Source organism: Borostomias antarcticus, assembly GCF_949987555.1.
Source record: "Borostomias antarcticus genome assembly, chromosome: 23".
Lineage (NCBI taxonomy): Eukaryota > Metazoa > Chordata > Actinopteri > Stomiiformes > Stomiidae > Borostomias > Borostomias antarcticus.
In genome coordinates this window covers 10,282,898-10,304,363 of record NC_140256.1, presented here as the reverse complement: position 1 = coordinate 10,304,363, position 21,466 = coordinate 10,282,898, and the positions used below count along the sequence as shown (strand labels likewise).

The following is a 21,466-nucleotide window of genomic DNA, read 5'->3' as shown; positions in this document are numbered from 1 at the left end:
GAAAACAGAAAAAGATTGAGGTTGAAAGTTAGGGTAGTCTTCTGGGGCCGTATTCACAGAGAATCTAGAGAATCACTAGGAGTCCTCAAGTGGTGGTGAAGGTAAAACATCAGCTTATACAAACATCAAATGCACACAGCTTGCATTAGCCTACACCTGAACTCGTATCATATCACAAAACCATCACTATTGTAGATTAGCCCCACACTTGCCCAAAGAGAACCAAAGTCACGCCCCTTCTCGAAACCTAGGATGGCCACGGAATGTTCATTGGTCGAGTGTCACAGTTGTAGTGCCCTGCCGTGACCCCTAACCTTAAGCTTAACAGTCGCTTTTTGTTGCTTTAATTTTACTGTCACTACAACAGTGACACATGACCAATAAAATTAGTTTGGGACATAAACATTCCGGCGCCATCCTAGGAAAAAAAAATCGAGCCTCCGGGGCTCTAAAGCCTGATGGGCAGAGTGTAATAATGAACAATGGGAGTTTTCCACAAGACTTGAGTTTTTCATGAAATTAAATGTCGGGAGACGAGAGCGATCAGGAGTCCTAATACTACTAGCTCACACCTTGCTATATTTTTTTTAACTGACTATTGACTAGTGCACCTTTAAGGATTAAGATGGTAGAAGATCTGTTGTGAAGAACTATACAATATACCTTTTGTGCAGGATATTTTCAAATAGCTCATGGGGGTGTACTTTCTGGAAAACTCTTCTTTTTTTTTTAAGTGTATACTGCATCTGTAGGCTTACTTTATCTCTCACTGAATCCATTAAGCCCTGCCCCCCCCCCCCCCCAGAGCAGTACGAAAAGAAAACTGTAATGGATCAGTGGAATATTAGCAAACCCCACTAAAAATTAAAAGACATACGTACAAGTAAACAAATAGGCTCAGATGAGGAGTTAAGTTTAACAATTAACAGATTCAATAAATATGCAAATATATTCAACACACCCAAATCCTATGTTTAGGTTGGTACTGCAAAGGTTTATTCATGACTCTTTTCCGTACATTCCTCTAGGATTCTGTAAAAGTTGCCCCCCAGGAGTATACTGTAAGTTTAAAATGAAAACGAAAATGAAAACCTTGCTTTTAGTAAAGAAAACATACTGAATTGTACATACATTTTTAACAGAAAACATCAGGTCTGAAATTAGTACTGATAATTGACAGGTTTACAAGGATGGGTGGTTTAGACTTTTCAATTAAAACATTGGATAAACTTATTTTTCCACCCTTTGACACATGATAAAAACAAACACGTATTCAAAACATCATACAAGGCATCATATCTGTAGCATCAGCTGTTGTACTATAAGGCTTGTTGAGATGCATAGTTTAGACCGTAGCCTTCAATGAACATGGCACTGAAGTGTGCAAAGCATGATAAACCTACAGGTGTGGACAAAATGTCCAGTAACAAACCATCAACTGTAGTAACAGAAATATATTAAGCATATAAAATGTTATATATCGTACAAATGAGACATTTCCAACTGTGTAATAAGTAATAATCCTATAGCGGTTCTTCAAAGTTGTACAGTTCAAGTAAGATGGACCATGTAGGCTAATGTAAATGTTCTTCATATAACCATTGCATTATATATTACAAACAGGCTATTTTCTGAACATGTAGGTAAACAGTAAATACTAACAAACATAAAAGGTAATAGTGGCCTGCACAATGACAGATTACTAATTGTGATTATTTTGCCTTTGGTTGTAATTACGACTATTAAGTCTAATTAACTGTAGTGACACTTTCATATAAAAACAAGGTGATTCAAGGTGCTGCAACAATCAATTCAAGGCGCTGCAACAATCATTCTACACTCCACAACATCTGTGCTTCAAGGTCCCCTGACACAGATTTTTGCGCTTAAATCAGCATAAAAAAATATTAAATTAAATCTATTCATATGAATATTCAGAAACTTTGCCCCTTAGATCACTCAACTTTAGATCATGCCAATATGCTATGAATTTTTTTTTACATTGATTGGCCAAAAGGGGGCACTATACTGACTGACTGACTTTGAACAGGCATATATCACGCCCCCGTTTGACCTAGAGTCATGAAATTGTGCACACATGCCTCTCCTAAATTAGCCAAAGAACCCATAACTTCCAGTTATTTACATTTTCCGCCATTTTTCTTTTTCTTTAAAACGCTTACAATCTGTCTCCTCTTCACCAATCTGCATGAAACGCGGTAGACACAATAAAGGGACCAATATCTAAAGTTCCATCTCGGCAAACATTTGAAAAGTAAAAAGACAGAGCCACAATAAGCCGATGAAGATTGCGGAGGGCGTGGCTTTTCACATAAAGGTGTATTGCTTCATAGTTTCTTTATGTTATCCTCACTAGTTTAGTGGTGTGCACCATCCTCTGTATTTAAGGGTATTTTGCACCTGTTAAGGGGGGGAGGGGGGGTATTTTGGGATTATGTATTTGTTTGGTGCCACCTTTAAAATAATTTTGTTCCACTGTGTTTGCATTATAAATTAAGTGTTTTTTTGTGTGTCTGTACGCCTCATTCTCCCGTCTGCTGATTTTAATGTTGCGCCCAGGTCCTCCGAGCCACCAGGGGGTGTAATAAAATCCAACCAACACGTTTGAAATACTAAAACAATTTTTGATCAGGTGTTGGCTATTCTGTATGATCATCTAGCCTGAAGGTGGAAGAACAAATCATATTTTATAAAACTTCAAGTAGGCTATATAAATACAGTGAAGTATTATAGTCTATGTGTATGCGAATGAGCAACTATGGATTACATTATTAATTAGTGCTGGAGTAGACCAGGAATATGTTCACTTTTTTTCAAGATATAATCATAATATGTATGCCACCTAGGCTAAAACATATTTTGCATGCTGCTCACTCAAATTAAATATGTTGTTCATATATCAAAAACCACGACACAAGCAAAAAACTGACTGGTGTACACTGCACCCTTGTCAGACAATGGAGAGTGATGTGTTTTTCTGGATTTCCAGAATTGAAAAAAGTGCTCAGGGGCCATTCTACTAGGGAATGGCTGTAATTCGTCAGAAAGTGGGAGTGCCTGTGTTTTAATCAGCGTGTCTCAACACACTCAATGCACATTTCTGTGATTAGTAGTACTCACATGGTGAGAGTTTGCCTGGGTCCAAATGTTCGAATTCGCCCACTCCACCAAAGTTGACTGATTCTTGGTGTGGTGTTGCTACATGTAACAGCTGTTTCTCAGAGTAAAAAATAATCGGTCAAATGAGTGCAGTGGGTTCTAACAATTAGCCAATCAGCGCCAAGGGCGGGACTAACGCTGTTGTCAAGCTGTTGTTGAACGTTGTCAATGTGCGTTGGGACAATGCAACACCCGTATTACTTGAAAGGAGCACGCGATTGGTAGTAGTTGGTAGCTAGACTCAAAGGAATCCATTAATCGCAGCCTTTGTGATTATTATCAGGGGCCAAACTCGTGATAACCGTATGATTAATGGTGCAGCCCTAAGCCATACAGATTCACTACTAAATAGACTCTAGGACTCCATAAAGTTCACAAAGACCAGAAGCGGTCGAGAAATCAACATCTTGAGTGCAGCATTTAAAAGAAAAAATAGGTTATCAATGTCAATTGTTTACCATATGTAATATGTAATCAATATGTAATCATTTACCGAAGCACTTTAGTGTATCCTGTTAGAATTACAGGTGTATCCTGTATCCTGCATTAGAATTAGGCCTAGACCTGTGAGGTATGATAAAGCACCAAGTATAGGTCACACAAAATAATGAAATGACATCTATAAGAGAAATTAGTAACCTAGATTATAGTGCTAAAATATAAAAAGAGTCATCCCAACAACAAATATGCATGCTCTCCTAGAAACCAACAACCCGCTGGATAAGGGACACCAGGGTTGTCTCAACAATCAGCATGAACAAACCTCCTTGCTATAGATCTGGCAGTTGCTAGCCCCATGAGCAATAACAATAATACTAATAAGTAACAGACTGAATCCCAGTTACACAATCTGGATATTTTTGCTTTCCACAAATAAACTGACAGACACTGCATAAGGCAAGGAAGGTTTCGGACACACACACACACACACACACACACACGTTTGGTAAACTTATGTAACTACTCTAATATTGAGGAGGTAGTGCTGGTGCGTACACAGGAATATTACACAGAATAATGGGGAACACTACCGTGATGTCCGGGGAATATCTGACACACAGTTTCACCTGTAAGAGAAAAACAGAGACAAAAAACAAGGTCAAAGTAGTCCTAAAAAGATTTGAATCTATTCATCCTCTCTCTGAAATGGTTCACATGCACACAATAGAGCTACTGTACTAACTCTGCTTTCATATGTGCTTCACTCTTCTACAACAAGAAGGAAAACCATTGTCCCCCAAACAAAGGGTGAACACTCTACATCCATTCCATACTGATACCTACAACCACACTGTATTCCACCTCAATGATGCTACAGTTGGAGATGGAGTGAGAGGTATCAGGAGGGATGATCATCGTCATCTCGCTGTAGGTCTCTCGTCTCCCACCAGTGACAGGCGGACCAGTCACTGATAACAGAGGTATTTTGTGTTGCTTCGTGGCTCCACCACTGCTGCGAAACTTCTGATGCTGCATGAGGACTGCTTTCGGAGTGGCATCCCTGGATGTGGGGTTGCTGATCTCACACATGATTTTAATGGTCTCTCCTGAAGTGAAAAGAGAATGTGTGATTAGTTGCCTAAATCAGCATGTTCCAATTTCAAGATGTCGCATATACATGATTAGGGTTGCAAAATTCTGTGATTCTCTTGTCGTGCATTGTCAGGGAAATAATGCACACCCCTCCAGCCAATCACAATTGAGTAGCCTATTCACCCAGGTCATGGTATTTTAATGTATATTACACTGTTGAAATTCAACATTCCTAGCAATTTGAAGTGATGCTTCATCTTTCACCCTGGCTGTCACAAGCAGAGCTGTGCGGCGCCATGCATGCACAGTGCACAATATACCGTGGGCTGGGTATTAGGGAAAGGCTTACGGGTTCAGAACTGTGGTTGTTTGATAGCCTACCGTTATATCCAAGCAAGCAAGCAGGCAACTAGTTCTTAACTATATGTATGTATTGAAATGTTGATATATAAGTGACGAAATAGCAGCAATGATCTTAAACTGTTTGTTTCACAATACCTGGAGAAAAGCCTTTCCTCTCCATGCGTGCAGTAATTGCGATAGGGGCCGAAGCACACCACAGACAGCCAAGCGTCATGGTGTTGGTGCCAGCCAAAGGAGCCTACAACCATAAGACCAAACTCCATCTCATTTCATCATAATGAAAAAGTGCATACTCTTCACACTGGTCATGAGTTAGTAAGTTAACTATTAACATTGAGCATGATCTTCAAGCTTATAGGCTACTCTGGGGTAGGCTAGTCCCCAGGTAACGGCTCATTGGCTCCACTGTGTCCATCAAAAATCGAGATGAACCTCAGCGATTCTCTAACGTCGAATGCGACGCAACGGCTGCAGTAGCGCAGGCTGTCATTAACTGCAATTGATTAATTTCCTTTATTTTCTTAATTTCCTTAGAGTATATGGTTGATGATTGACGGACGCAGAGGGGGCAAAGGGAGTAGAACAAACTGCAATCTTACCAGTAGCTGTGGGTGGTTGGCTTCGCTGTGACTCACAAAGTTGAATTCAGTCACAAACTCCTTGTCTAGATGCCAAGGTCTTTGTATTGTCACCTTCATGCAGTAGATTGTACGACCATGGACTCCATGGAATGAGGATGGGAAGTTTCTGAATGGATAAGACAATTGTCCTCATACCTACCAATGGTTCTCAAACTTTTCAGCCCGCGACCCTAAAAATAATGTTTGACAATCTAGCCTACTCTTTTATAACATCATTATGTAGCCTAAGATTTCAGGGGTATCATATTTCGATAGACCAATATCATTTATCAAATAGGCTAATGCTCCCCACTACGGAATAAATTTAGTTTATTAAACCACTACTCGCTATATGTTTATTGTATAGATATGTATGGGGGGTCATAGATAGGCCTACTATAGGCTACATTATATATCTGCTATCAATTTGCAATACCATTTCATATCAGACACAAGTTTGAGAACCACTGAGGGGGATCGGTTATGACAACAGTGCAACTACAGAACCTGTACACAAGACCATTCGATTATTGGGTAGACTACAGAAAGCATTCCTACCCAGGTGGGAGTTGGCACGTGAAGGGGTAGGTATGGGGTCCTGGTGGAAGTTCTCTGGGACCAACAGCTGTTGATTTAAAGCACGCCAAACAAATACATTAGAATATAGGCCTTGTGATAAGGCTGCAGCTGTATACTTTTTTTCGCTAATTAGTTACGGTGGTAAACAGTAAGTAAACATTTACAGTAGCCTACCATGTGCCTGCATGACATCCATGCTAATGTTGAAGAAATCCAGCTTCGCCGAATGGCTTTGTGTTCGTCTCCTCTTTCTACCACCGCTCCTCGTTGTCCAAAGTACTCTGGCTTTCCCTTTTAGAAACATTTTGATGGATGTAATCTTTGTTTTCTTCGCAAGCTCGAAGAAGATCTGACCCGTCATGAAGTCGCCACTTGAGAAGCTTGCCTTAGCATTTAAAGCGTTGAAGTTGATGTTGAAATTCTTAAACGTCTCTTGAAACATATTTAGACAAGCGGGAGACAAAATAGGAGGTACAAAATATGCGCGAGAAAATAAACAGCCGTCAAAGAAGATCGCTCTACTTGGGTGTGTGCAACAATACATGTATTTTCATTCATTTGCGCAAGCGCAGAATACGAGGGCGTAAACCCTATATAGCGTAAACCCTGCATGAGGTCATGAGCCAAGCAGTTCTTTTTCCCAATAACTTTATTAAACATGTGAAAAGTTCTTTACAAATATGAATGTCATTTTTTTCCCCAACAATCAAACAATGCACATTCACATATAAATGAAGGGAAATGAAAAAATGACCCAAAAATGAATAAATAAATAAATAAAAATATAAAATAAAGAGAGATAAGTCCTAAGAAGCAAGTTTAAAGTATACGGAGTTTCAAAGCATTCTTCTTCAACATCAATTTCAGAGAATAAATAATGCCACAGCTCCTTGTGTTGCTTCAATGGCTGTGTGCTACTAACCGTTTTCTGCCTCCCCTAGTGCCTCTCTCTCTCCCTCCTATCCTCTAACCAGGTCCAGTGTCAGCTGTGGAGCTGTGGATATCGTAGTATTTAGTACACACACACACACACACGTACACACAGACACACATCAGTCCACATCCGGCTTAGGCCTGGACCTGATGCTCTTAGCCTTTCTTGCTCTGAAAACTTAATTTAATGTAATTTATTGTTCTTTAAATGTTCTTAGCCATTAGACAAATATATTCCAGGAGCTTGCCCCAGGTTGCCTGTTTCAATATCTGTGTGGTCTGTATGGCTCTATGTGCTACTAACCCTGTTCTGCCTTCCCTCTCCCTAGTACCTCTCTCTCTCCCTCCTATCTTCTAACCAGGTCCAGTGGATGCCCCACTGTCACCAGCAGACCTCCCGGAGTCCGATAGATACCCCCCGTGTCTGCTGTGGATGTCGTAGCATGTCCGTAGAATGTTCTCTCTCCTATGATGCTTTTTAGCCTCTCTTACTCTGAAATGTAATTTAATGTAATGTATTGCTTTATAAATGTTCTTAGCCGGTAGACAAACATACTCCTGGAGCTTGCTCGATCGCCTTGTTGAGAGGGGTCAGGGAAGAATTTTTACAGCTCACTTATCTGGCCCCCGGGTGATTACTGTTTTTTTGCTTCCCTCTGGAATATGTAGAGAGTGGGTCGTATGCCCACCTCCCTTGTTCTCTGTAAAGCGGATTGTGTTGCCTCTGGGTATGAAATGCGCTATACAAATAAAGCTTTGATTGATTGATTGTGAAATATGAAGAAATTCGGTTGAGCTTTCAGGAATCTATTCTTACAGTATGTATATAAAATAATTTTCCAAGAATAATAATGCTAAATCCTCAGTCCTGTGCTCCATCTTTCTTACATATACCAAAAATCACATTTTCTTTTGCTAATTCAGATAAATTGACAAATTTAGGAAATGTTCAGTTGTTTCATTGAGCCAAGCAGAGTTGCCAGGTCCGCTTATAGCATCATATTTTACACAACGTGTTGTTTTTATTTGAACATATAGATAGTACTTATTGCTGGTGAGCCTTAGAGTCGCGTTAAGATCAGCCTTCACAATACACCATATTCTGATTAAGACTAGGGTGCTGGCATACAGTAGGCCTACTGTATACGTTTAACATGTAAGTCCTAGACCAGTAGGGTAGCCTACATTTTTATATGAAGCAACATCAATCAATCAATCAATCAAAGCTTTATTTATATAGCGCATTTCATACCCAGAGGCAACACAATGCGCTTTACAGAGAACAAGGGAGGTGGGCAGACATCCCACCCCTACATATTCCAGAGGGAAGCAAAAAAACAGTAATCACCCGGGGGCCAGATAAGTGAGCTGTAAAAATTCTTCCCTGACCCCTCTCAACGAGGCGATCGAGCAAGCTCCTGGAGTATGTTTGTCTACCGGCTAAGAACATTTATAGAGCAATAAATAACATTAAATTACATTTTCAGAGTAAGAGAGGCTAATAACATCATAGGAGAGACATGGCAAACATTGGTGTATGTCTGTGTGTGCATAAATGTGCCTGGGCCCAGATAGAGGCAGGGGTTTGGGTAGGGTGGGGGGTAGGAAAAGGATACGGACCCGGGTTAGGGTGAGGGGAAGGGGATCTGAGCCCAGGACTGGTGTCTGTCAGTGTGTGTGTGAGTGTGCCTGGGTCCAGGTAGAGGCAGGGGTCAGGGGTAGGGTGGGGGTAGGAAGAGGATACGGACCCGGGGTAGGGTGAGGGGAAGGGGGTACTGGACCCAGGCCTAAGGCCGGAAGTGGACTGTTGTATGTCTGTGTGTGCGTGTGTGTGTGTTAACTAATTTGCTACGACATCTGCAGCAGACACAGGGGTATCTATCGGACTCAGGGTGGTCTACTGGTGACAGTGGGGCATCCACTGGACCTGGTTAGAAGATAGGAGGGAGAGAGAGAGGCACTAGGGAGAGGGGAGGCAGAGCAGGGTTAGTAGCACACAGAGCCATATATAGAGCAGTACATTACATCAAACTACATTTTTAGAGCAAGAAAGGATAAGAGCATCATGGGAGAGGTGTGGCAAACCCTGATGTGTGTCTGTGTGTGTGTGCGTGCCTGGGCCCAGATAGAGGCAGGGGTTGGGGTAGGGTGGGGGGTAGGAAAGCATCTGGGGTTACACATTTTCACTTCCTTGTCAGTGTATTTTAGTGATGTGGGCTATACAGGCTGTATTTTTATGGCACAATGACATTTGATCTTGATGTTTCTCAGGTAGCGAGAAGTCACGCCCTGCCAGATGCAACCATGAAAAACCATGCAACAGAGGTCAAGATAAAACGTCAGCTGATACAGTTACTAAATGCACACAGCTTGCATGATGAGAATCCTTAAGGACCATAGGGCTCATGTATTCGAACACAAGGACAAGGGTTGTGACGCTGGACGGCAACAGTGAAGATTTTGACATCATGGCAGGAGTGTTAAAAGGGGACACTCTGGCGCCCTTCCTCTTAATAATATGCAGTGTATTTCAAAAGCATCATCTTCGTGTGGAAGAGAACTTCAAGGAGGCCAAAAACGTCTAATCGTCACTTTATTGAGCAAGCCTAACACGGGTCAAATCTGTAGGCATTACTAAGGTTCTCATTCGAGGTGCCGAGCTTATATCTGGCTTCAGGCCAGGAATCGCATGACAAACAAATTTGCATACAAGGAATACAAACATGGTCACAAACGGTCAACTGATGTCTGACCCCCTCGGACATGGGGCTATTTGGGGGCTAGGATCATGTTACAACTGTAGGCTAACTGACTTCAAAGGTGCTATCTTATTGACTCAGGACAGGACATCTGCTTTGCTCACATGTTAAACTACTTATAATAACACAGTTCCTAGTTTAGTTTATTCATTATTCTTAATAAAAATGATTACTACATGAGAGTAATACAGTATGATTGATGTAATACAGTATGATACAGTATACAAATATACTACAAATAGTCATGGACTACGCACTTAGGCAGGCAATCCAGGGAAGGGAGGAGGATCTCGGCTTCACTATAACACCTAGGAGGAAGGTATCACGCTGTAGTCCTAACAGACCTGCACTACGCTGACGACATTAGCCTGATATCTAACCAAGTGAGGCAAGCAAAGAGCTGTGTGGAAAAGGAATGTGCCAAGGTGGGTCTTGGACTGAACACCAAGAAAACTGAGGTCATCACCTATAACACCCCGGAACATCTGCCCCTAGTGACAGCTGAAGGTACTGCTCTGAAGGAGGTTGAGGACTTCAAATACCTGGGCTCTTGGGTCAACTCAACGGAGCAGGACTTCAAAGTGAGGAGGGCGCTCACGTGGAGAGCTCTAAACGGTATGAGCAATGTGTGGAAATCCAAGCTCCAATTCTTCAACGCCACTGCGGAGGCCATTCTCCTGTATGACTGTGAGTGCTGGACCCTGAACCACTCCCCGCAGAGGTCGCTGGACGGATGCTACACCAGAATGCTACATGCAGCACTTGACATAAGTCATAACGCGCACGTCAGTATTGAAGATCTGTACAGAGAGAGGCTGAGTGGGAAGATGGCAGCAAGGAGAATGAGGCTGGCTGGGCACTGCTACAGACACTATGAGCTTCCGGCCAGCAAGCTGGTGTTATGGGAGCCATCTCCATGGCGCAGACGCAAGTCGCAAGGACGTCCTACTAAAACATTTGTGGACATAATTAAGATTGATGCCGAATAAGAGACCACCGATGAGATCACCAGGTGTATGGAGGACCGGGATAACTGAAGACAAAGATGAGAGGCTCGTCTGTGGACGACGGGATGATTAATTCCTACAGTAGATTAGTCCCACCCTTGCTGTAGGGCGTAGGCTATTTCAGCGCTATGTCCACCAGAAGCCAATGTTTCTGTCTTAATGTTGCCATTATAAAGTTTACGAGATTGAACTTCAAGTCCCCGATGTCTGCTTGCTTACGAGTTGCTGCCATGGGTGTATTAAACTTGCTATTCCCTGGTGGGCAGAGTGATGATGAACAATTGGGAGCATAACATAACCCCATCACGTTCTCAGGACAATAACAAATAAAATAAAGGATTAAGATGGAGGCCTGGTTGGAGATTAGCTCCTTCTGCATCTGAAGGCTTCCATCTCTCACCTGAATCTGTTAACCCCTGCCCCCCAAGATGAGTGTGAGAAGAACTGTAGTAATATTAGAATTCCCATAAAAATGACACGACATACGGACACATAAAGTACGTTCTGATGAGGATATTTTGGTTTACTTATCAAATGAGTTGCCCTATAGGCTGTAACCTGTGTTACATTGTAGGCTACATACAATGACACACTATAGCTGCATCATCCTCTGCCTCCACTTTAATTTCATGATCTTTCATACTCTGATGACTCTTTTCAATACATTCCTGTAAGATTCTGTAGACCCCCCAGATAACTTGAGTAAACAGCAAGTTTAAAAAATAAAAAAAACATACAGAATTTTTACATACATTTTTATTTTTATAGAAACTATATCGGGTATAAAACTGACAATCAACAGGTTTACGTTTATGGTGGTTTAGACTTTTCAATTGAAACATTCTGACAGAGATTTTTCCACCCTTTTTACACATGATAAAAACAGATAAGACATTCAAAATATCATACAAGGCATCATATCTGTAACATCAACTGTTGTACTGTAAGGCTTGTTGAGATACATGGTTTAGATCAATAATGGGTAGTAGGGCATTCTGATATACATTTCTTGGCAGGATTTACCCATGGTTTAAGCACAATATAATGGGTAGTAGGGCATTCTGATAAGAAATTTCCTACCTGAATGTCTATCAGAATGCCCTATAGTGTGCTTATAGCGCATCCTGTCAGAGAGTAAATGTCTATCAGAATGCAGGTAGGAAATGTCAAAATGTCTATCAACATTTCCTACCTGACAGGATGCGCTATCCATGAATAAAGCACAATAAAATGCGTCGTAGGACATTCCGATAGATATTTCCTACCTGACAGGATGTGCTACCCATGAATTAAACATAATATAATGGGTGGTAGGTCATCCTGAGGAGGTAGGCCAACTTTTCAGAACACCGAATGCTACCTAAATCACACACAGAGCATGTGAACACAGCAATCACACTCAATTATGCACAAAATCAACCAGACAGAGACTGCCTAGAGAGGGTGGTCTCGGCATGCTTCCACGGAGCGACCCAACAACCCAATACAACTCTTGCTGTAAGCTTGCTTCGCATAACCATCTGGTTTGCTTCGCATAAAATGGAAACTGTTTGGAAAACGGCAGGCACTTTCAATATTTACTTTTTGTTTTATTTTATTTCAATACTTGGCAGGTGATTGGATGAACCATCCGTCTATAAACATCTATTCGAACTTCAACCACTTCCCACTGTCATCACACCTAAACCCGCCCAGTGTAGCTTTTAGTATTTTCTCAAAAAATGCTTATTGGCTGATCGGGCACTGGAGATCTGTCCAGACTGATTTGTGAGAGAAACTGAATGTGAGCTTGCAAGATCAGGATGGTCTCAAGAGGCTCAGGATTCCCTGCACTGTTGCAAACATTAACTATCAACACATTATTTTCGAGACGTAGCCTTGATGCTTGCTCAGATATACAGTAGACTGTACAGTATAAATTCATAGATGGGCTCACTCTCCATCTCCTCCAACTATACCTCTACAGAGCAATAAGGTTCATGAAATAGGCATCGTTCATCCATTCTAAATCCAACCAGCACGGTCGTGCTGGTGTAAATTGTGATCAGGTGTAGTGTAGGATATTCTGAATGATCATCTATCCTAAAAGTGGAAGAACAAATTATTGTACATTATAATTAAATGTGTTAATTTGTGTTTTCTGGATTTCCAGAATTTGAAAGAAAATGCTCAGGGGCCGTTCTACGAGTAATTCATCAGATAGCGGGAGCACCACACATTTCTGTGATTTGTAGTGCTCACATATTGTGTAGAGCCATTTGAAACCAGGAATTTGTAGTTTTTAACGCAGTGGGCAACTCAAAGGAATTCATTAATTACAGCCTTTGTGCATTAGTATATCACAGGGGCCAACATTGCAATAACAATATGATTACACAGATTCACTCCATAAAGTTGACAAATACCAGGAGAGATCCGGAAATCATCATCTTGAGCTCTACAACTAGCTTCGTTAGACCATCCTGATCTCACCAGCTCACATTCTGTTTCTCTCGCAAATCAGTCTGGATACCCTCTATGGAGATCTGTTTGTGCCAGATCAGAAAACGATCTTGCCAATCAGCGTTAGGGGAAATACAAATACACTCGGCTACGCTGGGTGGATTTAGGTGTGACGAGAGCAAGGAGCGGCTTAAGTTAGTGTCTAAACCTGAGAGGGATGACAAAGCGCCAAGTAGTATAGCCCCATGTGCAATAATACTAATTCAGTCGAGATCACTTTAGTCAAAATTTACCCATTTAATAGCATGCAACAATATATACAGGATATGAATTTTTGGTGGTGTGCTCTGTTCGGGGGGCCCCCTGCCTTCCACGCATGTGGAAAGCGTGTTAGTAGGGGGAGGCAATCTAGATGTTCCCCCCCTCTGGGCCGCTTGGCCCAGAGTGCCGGAAGAGGGAACGGCATCTAGCCCCCTGCCTCTATGACAATCAGAGTGGGCCACGATTGGGAAGACGCTCGGAGGTAACTCAGCCCACTAAGACCGTCTAAGAGAGCCACAGAGGGACTGCTGTACATTATAGTCTCTGGCCTCCAATGGTCGACGCTTTGTGGAGTCCGAAGGAGATACAGCCTAGTGTCTCTGCCTCCATGGTGACCGGAGGGACCGCTGGATGGCCCTTCGGAGATGTTTCGGCCCACGATCACCACGGAGAGCCACAGAGACTAAGCTAGTGAAATTCCCCGGCTTCCACTAGCCGACGCATAGTAGAATACCAGAAGAATGCAGCAATACCCCCAGAACAGAGCAACGATGACAACAGAGATGACATCGACAGAACACGGGCGGAGCAGGGGAGGAGGTGGGGCGAGCATGCAGATACAGCGATCAGCAGTAATGGCAAGAGCGAGTAATGACATGTTTTGACAGCTTAAATACATGTGCTCTAGCGAGCTGAACCAATGCTATGACAGCTGACAGTCAGCTGGTGGGTTGCGTCATACGGGGTGTGACTGATTAGCCTCTGCCGATTAACCCGGCATTGACGTCCATGCCTCGCCTGAAGTTACGTCGGAGACTTCATACTAATAAGTAACAGACTGAGAGCCATCTGGATATTTTTGCTCTCATCAAGTAAACTGACACACTGCATAAGGCAAAAAAGGTTTTGGACACGGACACGCAACACGCACGCACACTCGTGCACACACACACACACACGCACACGCACAATATGTTTGGCAAACGTATGTAAGTCAATTAATAATAGTCAGGAGGCGGTGTTGGAAAATTACACAGAATAATGGGGAACACTACCTTGATGTCCGAGGAATATTTGACACACAGTCTCACCTGTAAGAGAAAAAAAAGACAACACAAAACCAGGTCAGATCAAAGTCCTAAAAAGCTTTGAATCGATTCAATCCTCTCTCTGAAATGGATCACATGCACACAATAGAGCTACTAACTCTGCTTTCATATGTGCTTTCATATGTGCGTCAGACTTCACTACAACAAGAAGGAAAACCACTGTCCCCCAAACAAAAAGGTGAACACTACATCCATTCCATACTGATACCTACAACCACACTGTATTCCACCACAAGGATGCTACAGTTGGAGATGGAGTGAGCGGTATCAGGAGGGATGCTCAGCGTCATCTCCCTGTAGCGTCGTCTCTGGGCTCCCGCCGTTGACAGGTGGACCAATCTCTGAGGCCAGACGGGTTTCAACCATCTTCTTGGCTCCACCACTGCTGAAATACCTCTGGTGCTGCACGAGGACTGCCTTCGGAGTGGCATCCCTGGATGTGGGGTTGCTGAACTCACACATGATTTTAATGGTCTCTCCTGAAGTGAAAAAAGAATGTGTGATTAGTTGCCTAAATGAGTGTTCCAATTTCAAGATGTCTCTATAAGACCTTTTCAGTGGAACCAATGGAACTTTAGGTCATGAGGGCAACGGCTTTTTGGTCCAAGCATGCATCCAGATCCCACGGGGGACACAGGTGATATGTCCCCTTCAACTTCTGAATAACATTGTGCCACCCCCCCAATTCTAAACAGGTAAAAGGAATGTTTTGCTCATTTCGTCAGTGCTGTTACGTACATGCGCAGTGATGATGTAAGTGCAGGCAGGGAGAGTGCAGTAGGGAGAGACCGACTGAGCCAGTGAAGAAGATAAAGTACTAACGATAATTTTAACCGATACCTTCGGGCGCAAGCCCTCACTCTTGAGGTGGAAATAAATGTTCATGGGAGCATATCTACTGTGCAGATTCTATCGAGCCCTGTTGTGGGCGTGATTCGCACACGTGCCCGGTTTGCCTCACGCACGTTCAGAGATACACCCCCCCCCCCCTAAGTTGTCATGAGATCTGCGCTCCTGGTCCAAGTAAACATCACTTTAAACAACTGTGGCATTATTGTTTTGAATATGAACATTCTGTGAAATGTATACAGTACATGACTACGGTTGCAAGATTCCAGGTTCTTCCAGGAAGAACCAATCAGAGCAACGAAACATGGGTTAGTCGTCGTATCATTGTATCATCAAATCAAATGGGTACAGTTGTTGTATCAAAGTAGATAAACGGTTGTGATTGGCCCAGAAAATATCAGTGGTGTGGAACTCAGTCTGAATCTGAGCATGACCAGACTGATCTGCGGATGAAAATGTATGAAAATACATTATAACACATACTGTTCCATGCCAGCGCTATTTTGAATCACAGGCTTTTCAAACCTTCACATATGACTTTGTGCAGTATTTGCACACTACAGTCTTTCCATGTTTAATGGCTAAGTTATAATGCTTCCACACCTCTAAAGCTGAATGTGGCATTGCTCTACAGTATGTAGAGAAATAGGTGGGAAATTATCTAAATTTGCCTAAAAATAACATACAAGCAGCAAACAGCAATTGAAATATGAATGTCTGAATTACATTAATATTATGCAACAAGTATGGATTGAATTGGGCGCTTACATTTGTATGAAAACAAGTGTAATTATTTTTAATAGAATCAGCAGATTAGCCTACATACAGTACTGCACTACATACATACATACTACATACTGTATTTTTTCAGCCTCTGTTGTAATGGCAAATGTTACCTAGTAAATCATGAATGCTTGCTAAATTTGGCTACAATATCAGCAGCAAGCATAGGCAACTAATTCAAATGGTTACCTATGCATTTATAAAAATGTTGATAAGTGATGAAATAGCGGGAGTTGTTTATTTCACCATACCTGGACAAAAGCCTTTCCTCTCCAGTCGTGTAGTCATTGTGATAGGGCCCGAAGCACACCACAGACAGCACAGCATCTTGCTGTTGGAGCCAGCCAAAGGAGCCTACAACCATAAAACCAAACTACAGCTCATCTCTCAACAGAATGAAAAGACCAGGTGTGTAGCATTTTATTTGAAGGGGTGTGCATGAGACTGACATGGCACTGTCATAAAACCATGACATGACACATGAAGGAATCTGGAAATATGCTAGTGTGTGCATGCTTTCCTGCATGAACGTGCACCAAAACAGCCTTGATCGTCATGCACTCGCACGAATGCCACATTCAATTTGAACTCGCACTCTCAAAAATAATGGTTGCATATGCAGTTTTGGTCGCAGTCATGAGCCCTGTTGTGGGCATGATTTGTGCGCATTTTGCCTCACGCATGCGTGCAAAAAATGTGTCATGTCTTATGTACTCCTTAGTGTCATGACAGTGTCATGCCAGTCTTATGCACACCCCTTCATATAAACCGTTACCAAAAAGGGCACATGCTACTCTTCACAATGGCCGTATAGACAGTTAGTTAAGTTAACCAAGTATTAACATTGAGCTTATGATCTTCAAGGTTCTACTCTGGGGTACTCCCCAGATATGGCAAAGAGAGGAGACCAAAGAGCAATCTTACCAAAAGCTGTGGGTCGTTGGGTTCGTGAGAAGCAAATTTGAATTCAGTCACAAACGCCTTCATTAGACGCCAAGGTCTTCGTATCTCCACCTTCAGGCAGTAGAATATACTGCCATGGGCTCCACGGAATGAGGATGGGAAGTCTCTGAATGAATGAGCAAGACAATTTGACTTCTACCTGTGGTTCTCAAAACTTCTAAATAATGTTGGCAGACTCGCGACCCCCACCCTCGCCCCAAAAGCTCTCGCCAATCTGACGAGCTAACCTCACGTCACGTTTCCATTCACTACCAGATTCAGATCCTGTCTAGAGCCCGCCTCTCTGAAACTGTCATCCGCTACAGTCTGGGTACCGATCATCCATTTTTGTATTAAGTGTCATCCGATCAGGTTGCATCCGGTTTGCCGCTATGAGATAAAAGTGTTAATTAGTTATTAAAGACTGAATTAAATGTTAATAGTTGGTTAATGATTTATGATCTTATGACTTAAAGAGTTAATAGATCATTAACAAGCGATTAGTAAACTACTTACTAATCACTTAAGTATTTGTTAATAGGTGATCTACCTACAGCTGGCCCCATCTGGCCTTATATCAAGCTCCAAGCTCCTGAAGTTTGTGGACGACACCACCTTCATCGGACTCATCTCCCTCCGCCTACAGGTGGGAGATCGACCAGCTACTGTTCTGGTGTGGCCAAAACAACCTGGAGCTCAACGCTCTCAAGACAGTGGTGTCACATTGAATGACACCACAGTGCCCACTGTTGACTCCTTCTGCTTCCTGGGCACCACTATCTTCAGGAACCTCAAATGGGAACTAAACACCAGCTCCCTCGTGAAGAAGGCACAGCAAATCAATCAGTCAATCAAAGTTTGATTTGTATAGCGCATTTCATACCCAGAGGCAACACAATGCGCTTTACAGAGAACAACGGAGGTGGGCGTCCCACCCCTACATATTCCAGAGGTGAGGCGAGCAAAGGATGTACTTTCTGAGGCAGCTGAAGAAATTCGGACCACCAAAAGGAAATGATGGAACTCTTTTACACCTCCATCATCGAGTCTATCCTCACCTCCTCCATCATCATCTACCACCAAACTGCAGCGCGTCATCCGATCCGCCGAGAAGGTGATCGGCTGCCACCTGCTCTCCCTCCTGGTCCTGCACAACTCCAGGACCCTGAAGCTGGCCAGGAAGATTACACCGGCCCCTCCCACCCCGGCCATAATCTCGTCACGCCATTCCCCTCAGGCAAGAGGCTGCTGTTTATCAGGAGGACCACGTCTGCACGCCACAGAGGCAGCTTCTTCCCCACACCATCAGCCTCTTCAACAAGGCTTGTGTTCCCCTCTGACCCCCCTCCCCCCCTCCCCTTCACCATGGACTCTACCACCATTGAGAGACACTGTCCAAGACCAAGACCAAGGCCAACAGGATCCTGAATGACCCCAGCCACCCAGGAAATGGACTGTTCTCTCTGCTACGGTCAGGGAAGAGATACCGCACTCAAATGGCAGGCACAGAGGCTCAGGAAGAGCTTCTTCCCGCAAGCCATCCGGCTCCTGAATGACTCTAACAGCCCCCTGGACTTTATTTATTATAACACCCTACATAATATCCATCCAGACCTTTATATATCCCATCCCACCTTAATTTTAATTTTACACAATAATTATTGTGTAATTTGTGTTAATTTGTAAAATTGTAATTTTTGTAATTCCTAGTACGCCTATGTTGAAAAACTACAATGGCAATAAACGGATTCTAGCTGATTCAGAAATATTTCGGAGGGTTAGGGTTAGGTCTTGTATATACAAATAATAGAAATACTGCCCATGACTTGGCCTATACTTGTACATTTTAGCATAACATTACGACCTTTGTATGACTATGCTTTCGGGATAGCCTACAAAGACTAAATAAAAACATGTTATTTTTATATTAGCTAAATGCAACCCCATTTTCATATCAGATGACCCCTAGTTTGAGAACCACGGATCGTTCATGATGATGACATCAGAGTAGGCTACTATACCCTAATACATCCATACATCCATGGCTACTACAGAAGGGACCGTTCGATTATTAGATAGACTAAATTCATACCCCGCTGGAAGTTGGCAACTGAAGGGGTAGGTATGGGTTCCTGGTTGAAGTACTGTGGGACCAACAGCTGTTGATTTAAAGCAGCACGCGAACACACACATACAAAACTTAGATTAGAATAATAGGTCGGGCGTATGTTTTTGCTAATTTGTGACGGCAATACAACATTTTACCATATGCCTGCAGAACATCCATGCTGATGTTGAAGAAACTCAGCTTCGCCGAATGGGTGCGTCTTGATTTCTTCTTACCACCGCCCGTTGTCCAAAGTATTCTGGCTTTCCCTTTTATAAAGACTTTGATTGATTCGATCTTTGTTGTCTTCGCAAGCTCGAAGATGATCTGACCGGCCATGAAGTCGCCACTTGAGAAGCTTCCCTTCGCATTTAAAGCGTTGAAATTGATGTTGAAATTCATAAACGTCTCTTGAAACATCTTTATAGAAACTAGAGACAAAATATGCGTGAGAAAATACAGTGGTCAAGCAGGATTGCCCTAGTAGCCTACTAGTTTGGTGTGTGCAACTTATTGTTTTTCTTTACTTTGCGCACGCGCAGAATACGAGGGCGTGTCTTCGCTCAGAATGAACAGGGTGCGGCTCTGCAGATACACCCTGATCCGAGTCGCAAAGTCCGTTATAATGCGCGACTTTGGGCTTCTTCTCTTTTTAACTCGAATGAGGTATGCTGCATTCACGTGTTTTCGAGATGTTCATGAGCTTTTAAGTCGTAATATTGGAACAACATAGATGCTGCAAAGAATTTATTTTATTGCCCAGGGCATTTAAACAACCCGCTGCTGTTTCTAGTTTTTGCGTGACAATAAAGAGCAAAGGATTTGGGCGTTTGGTAAGCCATTAGGCTACTTTACCTGACTTGGTGAATAACTTTAAGCTAGATCACTCTACGTGGACAGCAACTAACGGTTACAACCTAATACCTTGGCTTACCTTACAAATTACATACGAACCAAAAATAAACCGTTTATTACCACCACAACTAAACATTAACATAGGGCCTACTTTCCTCCGCTACTTCCTGCCTATGACACCACAAGTCCATTGTCTGCTTACAGCCTCACTCATGGACGCATACATTTTAAAAGCCCATCAATGCCATTAGTGTAATTCACCGCCTCCCACAACAAATCCCCACGTGGACCTATCCCGCCCATACATCCATGATCCCGCCCCTCCTCATGTTAGCTTTCTAGGCTAGCCAAATTCGTTTGACTTCAATTATAATCGGGCCGCCGATCAAAAGCGAATGGAGGACATGGGCTAGATTAGCTTCGAACGCCTATGTTCACTGAAGAATTAACTCGAAGTCAGACCTAAGCTTGCCAGCTGGGAGATCATCACCTCATTCTTTCTCAACCCCAATTTCAACTTGTAAGTAACAGGCTAACAGTTACACACATGTAGGATGGACTCACTCCAAACATTTTGTCAAACCTGGCAGCCCTGAAAACGGGTTACTCCAATAGTGTTTTTATAAATTATCACGGATCTCTGCAGTTCTGTTTTGGAATTAAGTTAGGCCTAGGCCTACTTGTTTAGAATATACAGACTTTAAAACACACCAAGACCCTGTCATGTTGATGGCATGTTCAGCTGGACAGCTGGTAGTCTATAAGCCTAATATATAAATTGGGATATTCATTTTCAGTTCAACTTTTTTTGTTGTTCATTCGTGCTGTAGTACTACATAGTAAATCATAAGTTAGAAGGGCTGAACAAAGTGAAATATGTTATCAGGTGTGGTAGTCTATGAATACAAAAATATTAATTCTAAATTACACAGGTGATACAGAGCATCTTCCCTAGATTCATATGGTTAATTTTGACTCATATGGTTTGATTTGAGCCTGTGTAGGAGCATAGCCTACATTATCTTAGGTTTGATATGGTTTGTGTAAGAGCATAGCCTACATTATCTTAGGTTTGATATGGTTTGTGTAGGAGCATAGCCTACATTATATTAGGTTTGATAGGGTTTGTGTATCTGTGCAAGGC

General features: G+C 42.5%; 2 protein-coding genes across 2 annotated transcripts; both read right to left on the bottom strand.

The window, feature by feature from the left end:
* Positions 1 to 4,145: 4,145 nt before the first annotated feature.
* On the bottom strand, positions 4,146 to 6,717 carry LOC311324375 (arrestin domain-containing protein 3-like; the record flags this gene model as incomplete). Its single annotated transcript, XM_084456836.1, has 4 exons — positions 4,146 to 4,247; positions 4,465 to 4,727; positions 6,255 to 6,308; positions 6,450 to 6,717. 4 exons carry the CDS (start codon positions 6,715 to 6,717, stop codon positions 4,146 to 4,148), a joined length of 687 nt encoding a protein of 228 aa, XP_084312962.1.
* Positions 6,718 to 12,035: 5,318 nt separating this feature from the next.
* On the bottom strand, positions 12,036 to 19,887 carry LOC311324373 (arrestin domain-containing protein 3-like; the record flags this gene model as incomplete). Its single annotated transcript, XM_084456834.1, has 6 exons — positions 12,036 to 14,768; positions 14,999 to 15,265; positions 16,670 to 16,772; positions 17,343 to 17,487; positions 19,453 to 19,519; positions 19,626 to 19,887. The coding sequence occupies 5 exons, from the start codon at positions 19,885 to 19,887 to the stop codon at positions 15,054 to 15,056; spliced, it is 789 nt and encodes a 262-aa protein (XP_084312960.1). The 3' UTR covers positions 12,036 to 14,768; positions 14,999 to 15,053.
* Positions 19,888 to 21,466: the final 1,579 nt, after the last annotated feature.